The following is an 11,422-nucleotide window of genomic DNA, read 5'->3' on the forward strand; positions in this document are numbered from 1 at the left end:
AGGATGACCCCCTCGTTCTCTCCCTTTCTGTACTGGTCTTAAAAAGGTTATCAGTATCAATCCTATAAAACCTTTTAATATCTCCTCTCCTACGTCTATCAACTGGTTTTTGAAGCCCACAGACCTTCAATCTATCTTTGTAGGAGATATCCCACAGGCCTGCAACAATTTTGGAAACTGCCTCTGAATCCTCTCCACCATTTCCACATCGCCAAGAAATCAAGGTGACCAGATCTGTGCACAATAGTCCAAATGAGGTCTTATTAATGTTTCATAAAGTGGCACAATCACTTCCTTATCCCTGCTTGTCAGTGTGTTCTTCAATAGCCATGTAATCTGATGCGATGTTTTGGCAACCTTTGCAATATGCCCTCGAAACTTAAGCTCTCTGTCCACAATAACTTCCAAGTCCCTAGCCTCATCAACTTCCTGCAGTTCAGTTCCATCAATATAGTAAGCAGCATGTGATCTCATCCTTCCGAAGTGCATTACCTTACACTTGGCCACATTAAACTGGCAGTCATTTAGATAAACAATTGTGCAGTATAATATTCCCAAATGTTTACGCATAAACTACAGTATAAACCTGCAGTCCCTGTATTTCTACCTGTTTTCCTTCTGAATAACCTTGATACATTTCTAGAAAGATTTTTTTTTTAACTTACGAAAGGGGCTAATCTTTGTACATTAAGGGAATAGGTCTGTCAACAAATCACATGGGCGGTTACGAAATGTAGTATTTAGTGCTCACGGAAGGGAGTCAATTATGTTTTTTGCATGGATTACGTTATGAATAATATACACGTTTTGTATATTTGTGTGATGTATTTTATGTAACTCAGTTTATGGGAATAGGGAATAGGTCTGTCAACAAATCACATGGGCGGTTACGAAATGTAGTATTTAGTGCTCACGGAAGGGAGTCAATTATGTTTTTTGCATGGATTACGTTATGAATAATATACACGTTTTGTATATTTGTGTGATGTATTTTATGTAACTCAGTTTATGGTATATATTTTTCTGTTAATTCTTATAACAATTCAGCTTTTCAAGTTAGTTTCGTAATGCATATATTTAACGAAGTTTCATCATATGGAGGATGTATGTGGAATTTACAGCTTTGTTTTGAAAGCTGCGTATTTATGAAGCTGTAAGTTCTTTGAAAGCTTTACTTCCAATAAAAATAAATATTTTGAACTTCACTGTTTGTGATAGCGCCTGATATAATTTGGAATGCATCATGGAGGAAGCGAAAGAATCGCTCAGGCGTCGTGTTTATTACGCTGCACGTGATGGAATGGCAATAACACTATATGCTTTGTTAGCGGATAGAACTCCTGAGGAACTTCCTGAGTATTTGGAATACCTAGTTGAAGAAGATGGACAGAAGTGCACGCCGTTAATAATTGCATCTAAAAATGGACACGATAATGTGGTAAAAATGTTGTTAAATAAATTTCACCCGAACATTGAGCGGGAAGGTACCGTTCAGTTTGATGGCTATGTCATTGAAGGTGCAACATCCCTTTGGTGTGCTGCAGGAGCAGGTCATTTTGCAGCAGTGAAAACGCTAGTATGCCACGGTGCCGATGTTAATCATCCCACGTGTACTAATTCGACACCGTTAAGGGCAGCATGTTATGATGGTCGTTTAGACATTGTTCGTTTTCTTGTAGATCATAATGCAAATATACATATAGCTAATAAGTATAATAATACTTGCCTAATGATATCAGCTTACAAAGGCCATTTAGACGTTGTGATGTATCTTTTGGACAAGGGGGCTGAACCAGACACGAAAGCACACTGTGGGGCTACAGCAATGCATTTTGCGGCAGAACATGGCCATTTAGAAATAGTTCAGGAACTTCTGAAATGTGGTGCTAGTATTACAAAAAATGTTATAGGAATGACTCCTCTGATTGCTGCTGCAGAGAGGACCAAAGCTGAAGTTGTGGAATTTTTTATTAACCAGCCATGGTGTTCACAAATAGAAAGAATTGAAGCATTAGAACTTTTGGGAGCATCATATGCAAATGATAAGGATAATTATAATCTCGATAAAGCCTATTATTATATGGAATGGGCAATGAAAGAAAGATATGGTGATCCATATAATTCTATACCCAAGCAAGTGTTATCTCCAATACCAGCTTATGATAACAGAGTTGAATGTCAGACTCCATATGAATTACAATCGATACGTTATAATCCAAATGCACTTCATATGGAGTCTTTAATTATCCGAGAACGTATCTTAGGTAGAAGTAATCCCGAAGTACCTCATCCCATAATATTTCGAGGTGCAGTATTTGCCGATGGTGCAAGATTTGATCGGTGTATCAATTTATGGCTTCATGCACTTAGGCTGAGGCACAAAAACAACATGACTGTCCGAAAAGATCTTCTGAGATTTGCACAGGTATTTTCCCAAATGATATATATTAGTGTTGATTTACCTTTTGTTTATGCAGAGGAAGTTATAGAAACAGCTGTAAAAGAACTGGACCGTAATCTTGCAAGTATTCCCACCTGCTGTTCAGGAATGCTAGAAGCACATCAAGAAGAATTAGAAGATAATATTCACACAACACTATATTTGCTTGTAATAATTACAAAATTACTTAAAAGGTGTTCTAAAGAACAAGAAATGAATATCTTTCAGCTTGTGTATAAAGTCAATCGCTTGTCTTTAAGAACACGAGATGGCTCAACCTTATTGCATTTGGCTGTTAATGCTGATACACCAGTTGATGACTTTCACACAAAAAATGTATGCAGCTTTCCCTGTTCAGCAACTGCTCGATTGCTGATTCAGTGTGGTGCTGATGTCAATTCGGTGGATTTGGACAGAAATACTTCACTTCATATAATTGTTGGATATCAAAAACCCATTAGTGACTTCTTGACTTTGCATTCTATCATCACCGCCTTAATAGAAGCAGGCGCACATATGGATTCTGTGAACAGTCATGGAGAGACGCCATTTGATGCTGCAACTACTGGAGTAGCAGAAATAATTCTTCGGACTCAAGCAAAATTAAGTCTGAAGTGTATTGCAGCTAAGGCAGTTAAAAAATATAATCTTCAATATGAAGGACATGTTCCACATACTCTTATTGGGTTTATAGAAATGCATGGAGTGCCAAATAAGCCAAAACTAGGTGCATGTTAATACATAGAAATTAGATTGGATTAAATATTTTATTTCTTAGGAATAACTGTCTTAATCTGTTATTTTTCTGTGACAATTTTTAAAACTGTCAATTTGAATATCTTTCTTACCATATCGAGGAGTGTTCGTAGATTTAAGTGTGTAGTATTTAAAATAGTTTTGTAAAAAATAACTTAAGAATAACATGTATATGTTTGATAACAGCTGTGAATTCATTATTTTAAAAATATCAGGAAAGTTCAGAAAAATAACTGTAAAGATTTTTAATATTAGAATAGATTTGGAATATTTAAATTATATCCTAGATTTTTATCTTCTATGTGCTTATATGAATTTAAATGTCATGTATATTTTGCACAGCAGATTTCTTTTTTTAAGATTATCAAAGCAAATTTCTTCCAACTTAATTAGCCGCAGTTGATTTTAAGTAAATTCTTACTAGTTTGTGGTACAGGAAGAGGATTTGTTAAATATTCTGACACTTTATGGTCATTATTTTTGCCAATCAAATTGTATTTGCATTGCCCTGATCACTTGGAAAGAATAGAATACCTGCAAGCTTCAACCAGTAAAGTACCATCTTGGAGTTAATTGAAATCTTTTATAATTAGTCATTTTTCTTTATTTTTACATGGTGCAGTTTATAGTAACCTCACTTTCTTTTAGATTTAAAATTAATATAATAAAAAAGTAATTTAGTGCTCAACACTTATAGAAGAAATTTAAAAACAATTATTAGGTATAATTTGATCCATTAAAATGATATGATAAATTCCTGTATTTTCAAATGCCACATAAAGAACATTGAAAGTAAATTCATGTGTAAATTGATAAAGCCAGTTTTTCAATACTGTATAGCAATGTTTTTTTGAATGAAACTTAATTTTAAAACTGTTATCCTGCAGTGTAAAATTGTGTGCATAATTTTGTTAATTGTTTTGGGTAATAATTATTGATTTCAGATAATTTCAAATTATTATTATTATATGGGTATCTCCATGGAGTCAGAAGACTCATCATGGGAGACCCAAGCTATCAAAACAATATCTATCATACCTCTTCTTGAACTCATTTACAGACGAAACACTCGCAACTGGGTCAGGCAATGCATTCTATTCATTCACCACTCTCCAAGCAAAAAATCTAGTTCTCACATCCTTGTTAACCACACTTTTCCTTAATTTCCAGGGATAACCTCTTGTTCTTCCATCAATATCACACATCTGAAATATTTCCCTTGCATCAATCTTATAAAATCTTTTAAGTAATTTAAATGTTTCTATCATATCTCCTCTTCTCCGCTTATCAACCAACCTCTGTAATCCACAAGCTCCCTACACCACTCACCAATTTAGTCGCTCTCCTCTGAGCCCTCTCCACCAATTCATCTCCAAGGAATCCAGGCGACACCAGACTTGAGCACAGTAATTCAAATGTGGAAGTATCAATGCCTTATAAAGAGGAATAATAACATCTTTATCTCTGGATGTTAGTGTGTTCTTCAGTAACCAAGTAATCCTATGTGCAATCTTGGACACCTTAGTAATGTGTCCTCTGAACTTCAATTCCCTATCCACTAATCCCCCAAGTCCCTAGCCTTGTCAATCTCTTGGAGTACCGTTCCAACAATGTGGTACACAGCTGGAAATCTTTTAACCCCAAAATGCATAACTTTACACTTTTCCAGATTGAACTGACATCCATTACCCTTTGTCCATTTTGCCAGCTTATTTAAATCATCCTGCAAACTCTCAACATCGGCTTGATTTCTTATTGTGCTTCCCAACTTTGCATTGTCAGCAAACAACTGAACATCTCCCTTCAAGTCATTTCCTACATCATTTATGTACAAATTAAACAATAACGGCCCAAGCACAGAGCCCTGAGGCACACCACTAGTTACCTGCTTCATCCTGGATTCTGCTCCTTATACACTACTTTTTAGTATCTCTCCATAAGCCAATCATAGGGAAACTTCAACAAGGACTAAACATCCAAGTATTTATATATATATATATATAAAGTTTATTGTAAGTTAATGAGAAAATAAAAGGAGGAAGGAAGGTAAAGGAAACTTGCATTTGTTGAAGTATATATATATATAACATCATATTCCTAAATGTGAATTTATAGTTTAATAATTTTAAGCATTACAATTAAAGTAAAAAAAAAAAATATTATGATATGGAACTTTACATGTATTATGTAATAAACTATCTCAAAACGAAACTAGATAATTTGCTTCAGCTAGCATACATCTGCCTTTTAACCCTTCCTCCTTCTCACCACAAATCTAACATTATAGCAGGACTAAACATCCAAGTTTGAGACATTCTAGAATGCTTTGTTCTATTTCTGATTTCTTCGTGTGTCATTTGGCAATGAGATTAAGTATATCTGCCATTACCGTTTATATTCTAGGATCATTTGTTTTGGAAACATGTATTTAAGTGAATTATTTTGTGATTGTTTTCTATATAAAAAAAAAAATTCAAATCATGGAAGTTTAGCATTGCGATCATACTTTCTCTGTATTATTTTTTCCATGTAAAACTGGAGAAACAGTTGATTCTCATATCACACAGCATTTTAGACTTACTTAGTCCTGTGTCTGGTGCACTATATAATACTGTATATGCACACACATACACAGTCATGCTTAAATTATCCAGTCACAGTGGGAAAGCAGTTTGTCTGGCATATAACTTAACTAAAGGGTTGAATAACTGAAGTTACAATTGCATGATGCTGTATCAGAAATTAATTGGTACTAACTCATTGTAGGGTCATTTAACTGAAACTTCATTTGAATGTTGGATTATTTGGGAGATCATTGTGTGTGTGTGTGTGTGTGTGTGTATTATTTACAAATTGAATTCAGGTTAGATTGAGTTATATGGCAACTGGCTCACTCAATTCCAAGAGGAGTTTGCTATATATATATGTGTGTGTGTGTGTAATTAATTTTTTTTTAACTTGGGGATACTGTATATTAGGGTTACCAAGTAATTTTATAAGCTTGGTTATTTAATTCCTAATCCCAAGTATGCAAACAATTAAGTTTATGCCTGAAACATAGTTCAAGTCTAAAGATGGTACAACACTTGGGCAACTCATTGTAAAGGTGGGTAAAGCACTGATCAGTATTCTTAGTATTTTCCCATTATGTAAAGCACATCTCATTAAAAGATGTAAACTGCAATACATTATGGGTGGGGTCACTACCCAGACAGGTTTCAACCTTTTTTGAGGTCTCCTCAGTGAGTAGCTACTCACTGAGGATGACAAAGATGGTTTCAGGACTGTACAAGGATAGTTATGAGGATCGGCTGAGGGAATGTGGACTGCAGAGTTTGGTGAATAGAAGAGGGAGAGGTGATATGATTGAGACTTTTAAACTGTTGAGAGGTGGTTACAGGGTTGACACTGGGGAGTTCTTTCGCTTGGTTGAACAGCAGGAAGGAGTGATGACAAGAGGCCATCCCTGGAAGTTACAAAAGGAAACTGTGAGCAAGAGGGTGAGGAGTGGTTTCTTTGCGTGGAGGGTGGTTGAACTGTGGAATGCATTGTCTAATGGAGTGATGAGAGTGAGAACGGTCAATGAGTTTAAGGAGTGGTATGATAGACTTTGTTTCTCTTAGGGGGGGGGGGGACCTCCCCTCGATGAGTCTTCTAAGACTTTATGTTCTTAGACCTCCCACGATGAGCATTTTGACTCCATGGAGGCCTGAATAATAATAATAATAATAGTGATCAGAGCTTTACCCACCTTTACAATGAGTTGCCCTGGTGTTGTACCATCTTTAGACTTGAACTATGTTTCAGGCGCATATATATATATATATATATATATATATATATATATATATATATCTCATCTTCTTTATACCCTCTTTTACCTTGCAGTGTCGAGGGTCCATTGATCATTGGACCTCAATCCGTTTACAGGATAAATTGGTCAGCCCTATGCCCTGGTATATCCTATGGCCTGTAGTGTTAAGTTCTCGAGGCCAGTTTACCTGCTTTGCAGGATGAAAAACCTCAATATATATATATATATATATATATATTAGGCTTAAAGGCAGAACTGAGTCCATTCCAACATCAGACAGGAAACAGCCCTTTGAGATTAGAGGCACAGTGAAAGCTCAAGATCACATAATAAGCATAAATCAGAGTTACTAAATCAAATGTCATGATAACTCACTATATATCTATTTTTGTGTATTAATTCTGTCTTTCTTCTATCTTGCATTTAGGGTTGTGAACCAAAAGACTCTAAAAATGCTTGATAGTTATCCAAAAATGGGGCAGTCTAGTTAATCAATGACTCCTCTCTCTCTCTCTCTTACTCTTAGGTTTGCTCTAATCACTTTCTTATAGACATTCTTTTTCTGCATTATGCTTCTTCTATATATTTTCATGGGCATTATGCTACTGAACTGGTTGCTATCATTTCTCAAGATTTTTATTTAATTTTTTAATTTCCTTTAAGTTTGAAAGATGTTGATGAGCAGCTGCTTGTTAGTATCCAACTCTCTGGCTTCAATCCCACCAAATCCTCTTCTACCTTTTGCTCTTTGGTAGAGTTTTCCCCATCTGTTTTCACTTCCAGCTGTTTAAGAAACAAGATTCCTGTTTTCTCCTTAACCTTTTGTGAAACTTAGAGCTGTGATTTGCTGTATGTTTTACAATTTATGTGTGTGTGGTTGATATACATTTAATTAAAAAAAGTTATAAACTTATTGTACATGTAGCATCATTGGGTTCATGTGATAAGGCTGTCTATGGCTTCTCCGTAGTCCTCTCACAAATTCTTTTACCAAGTAATTATAGCACGAATAACTACTCAGAATAATGCGTTGAAATTCATATTGTAAATTTAAACAATTAATGTAGATTTCTTTACATTAAAAAAAAAAAAATCAGCTAACACCTTTTTGTTCCCATATAGGGAGTAGGCAAAGCCGTTTTATGTATTCATTTCAAAACAAAGTACAGTAATGATAAAATATGCCAGCCTGGTTGGCCAAGTGGTTAGTGTATCCGCTCTCCAGCCAAAAGGCTGTGAATTCGAATCCCATGGGCATGGATGTTTGTGATTGTCTGTGAAAATACTCATGGCAGTGGTGGTGGGTGACAGTAGATGGCATTGGTGTAGATGAGGTTGAGTGGTGGAGATAGAGTTGTGGAATAGGTGCTCTAGCTCGATGAGTCTTGGACTCCCTGGAGATGTCAAATAATAATAATATGATAGCTATACAGCTACCTATGAAATAATGCAATGCCTACAGGAACTTCCTTCTTGATTTATATTTTTAGATACTCGGAATTGAGCACTGATCTTGATCCTACCTGCTTTCTTCAGCTTTTCAAAATGGCTTTTTAAGCAATTGCTACATAGGCTAAAATTAACTCTGTGATAAAATGTTGCATTGGTTCTGTTGGAAAATTATTAGCTTCTGTTATATATTTAGATATTTAATTAAATAGTTAATTATCAGCTATTTTCCATAAAGCATTAGCTTTTTGCTAGTTAACATAATTATGTAAATCTGTTTTCTGCTTTGAAAACTTGCTACTTATATCAACATTAATTAATGTCTGATGATTGCAGATATTTTTTTCTACCCTTTTAAAACAGTCTCGGTACCTGTCCTCTTTTACGATACTATATATCACCTAACATGAAATCAAAACAAATTTGATTTCACAAGAAATCATATTCTTGTTCTGCCTTTTCCCAAGTACAGTATAAGCAAAGTTTGTGCATTAAGTGTCTTCACAAAAAAAAAAAAAATTCTACAGTTGTCTCAGTTTTAAATATTTTTAATAAGGTTAATAATAATATTTTAATAATAATGCACCTTTTCACCACTTTTATAGAAAATATGATGATTTAATGTAAAATTCAACATATTTCATATTCAATATATACATCCAGGAGAAAGTTATATTTATTATATGGGATATTGGGACAGTCAATGTGAAATGAACAACCTTTATGTACAGCTGGCCCAATTGTAAAGGCACTTCACGTGCAGTTACACTTCAGTAAAGAATATGATTTCTTGGCAAGTATTTTGTGACCAAGTTAAAAAAAAAAAAAAAACTTTCTCCGTGAAATCAAAACATAAATCTGTCTTAGCCAATACAAGTAGGAAGTTTTAGGAGGTTCCATTCAGCAACTTGGAAAATTCCTTTTGTAATTTAATATAGTGTTACTATCATTCATTAGGATGATCTTGAAATATGCTTTAATACAATGAAGTGAACATAGGAGACGCATACGTTGTCATTGCATTCTCTCAGGATTTTATCTTGAAAGAATAACAGTTTATAGTTACGCTAAGCCCAGATTTCAAATATATTACCCCAATATTGTGAAATGGTAGGACAACACTTACTTCATGATACTGAAAATTGCCTCTAACAGTGCTAGATACTTGCAGACGTTGCTAGTTCTCTTTACTGTTTCATGGTGCATTTGTGATGTAATATATATTGTCATTCTAGTATGCATTGCTTGGTTTGGATTGTGACAAAAAAGAGCACATGCAGTTATTTCTTTGTTTTCTAAAATATCTGTGATTAAGCTTTATAGGTAAACAGTTCAGTTTTGAGAGTTTCATTCAAGCTGCAAACAAATGGCTCTGAATTTCTCTATACCCAGACCATTCCAAATTCAGTTATATTTTTGATTGGGTCCATCCAGACTTCATAAACTGGGTGGACAAAATCATGGTGCTAATTATTCTAGTTATTATTTCATACCACTGAGTTCTTGCCTTTCACTTAATCTGCTTTCACATATGTTCCATATTCTAATATGTTTTCTTCCTATTTCATGGAAGAGAGAAAACTTCTCCATGTTAACTTCTGTTAGTAAATCAAAAGCTAATATTTACTGAAGTTGCATGCATGAAAAATAACAGGTTTGTATGCATGTAACTGTATAGCTAGCAAAGACAGATGTACAGCCTAAGAAATAATAATTAATGCTTAGTAAATGAACAATTCAATCACAGTACTGTACACAAAGCATCTACACAGTAGGCCGAGCACAAGTTGAGTAATGAAAATGATCAAGAGGGGAGGGGAAATCTGTACTGTGTCATTGCTCTCACATCATTTCTCTCCAAAATAATGGGGAAATCCATTAACGGCCAACTTTTGCACCACTTGCAAGCTCCAACCTACCTAACAGCAATCATCAGTATGGATTCTGTCGTTGTTCCACTGGAGATTTTTGCCTATATTCTACAAATGCTATAGAAAGATTTGGCAAAGCTTGATCAGGAATTTTAATCATGTTTGGTATAAAGGCTTCACATGCAAGTTGTCCTCTTGTAATTTTTCTTCATTATTCTTTAATTTGGTGTATGGTTGTCTGTGGGCACTTATTTTGTGTGAAAGTTTTATCTTGAAGACTTTGCTACTAATGATAGAGTATCTCAAGACTTCTTTTTTAACAAATGTTTTTTTTTTAAGTCAGGGCTAAAATCTTCATGTTGTAACCAGCATGAGGATTTAGTCCTGAGTTAAGTAAAATACACAGCTTTTCAATGATAGTACTTGCATTCCTCTTTTTTAGAAGCCTTGAAACATCTCAAGAATAGCTATGACTTCAGTTTCTTTCTCCATCTCTAGTGAATGAAAGATGAATTTAGTCCCTCCAAAATTCAGCTGCCTCATTTAAAGAAATTTCACTCTGCCTAATTCTACTTTTTAATGCCATCCAGGTTCTGATTAAGAAATCTTTCCTTTTTGAAATACACTAAGTTCTAAACTATCTTGCAATAAGCATATCATATTTGTGGATTATTTTTTTTTTCTCTGGTGTATACAGAGTAATGCACAGCAGCAATTTTTCCTAGCCCGGTTATCCTCTTTATCAACAGCTCTAATTCTTTTCACCTTTAACTTTCATGTTGTGTTATATTATATGTACTGTATATTCCATTTTGGAATGCTCTCTCTCTGCATAAAAAATAAAAAAACAAAAAAACAATAACCCTGTTTTTTCTGCTATTACTGTTTGAAATTCTGATTACTTTTTATAAGAAATATTTAATTGAAAGTAAGTTAGTCTGTCTCATACCAATTAAGCAGAATTTTTTCGTTTTGCAGACAAGGACAGCTGGTTGGAGCCAACAGATATGATATATATTGGCCTTGTAACTTGAATTGCTTTAGCCATAATCCCAGCTAAACCTAACTGAAAATCAGTCTCTTATGAACAAC

At 34.5% G+C, this 11,422-nt stretch overlaps 1 protein-coding gene across 1 annotated transcript; it reads left to right on the forward strand.

Annotated features, from left to right (window-relative positions):
- Positions 1–912: 912 nt before the first annotated feature.
- Fem-1 (protein fem-1 homolog B) lies at positions 913–4,075 on the forward strand. The gene has a single exon (XM_090391473.1). The coding sequence runs from the start codon at positions 1,244–1,246 to the stop codon at positions 3,176–3,178; it is 1,935 nt and encodes a 644-aa protein (XP_090247599.1). The 5' UTR covers positions 913–1,243; the 3' UTR covers positions 3,179–4,075.
- The last annotated feature ends 7,347 nt before the right edge of the window (positions 4,076–11,422 follow it).

The sequence above is a fragment of the Typopeltis vanoorti genome, chromosome 4, assembly GCF_054136105.1.
Source record: "Typopeltis vanoorti isolate ZY-2024b chromosome 4, IOZ_Tvanoo_1.0, whole genome shotgun sequence".
Lineage (NCBI taxonomy): Eukaryota > Metazoa > Arthropoda > Arachnida > Uropygi > Thelyphonidae > Typopeltis > Typopeltis vanoorti.

Bases quoted from the DNA above. Each gene is read 5' to 3' on its own strand.
- Fem-1 (XM_090391473.1), top strand. From the start codon at position 1,244: ATGGAGGAAGCGAAAGAATCGCTCAGGCGTCGTGTTTATTACGCTGCA.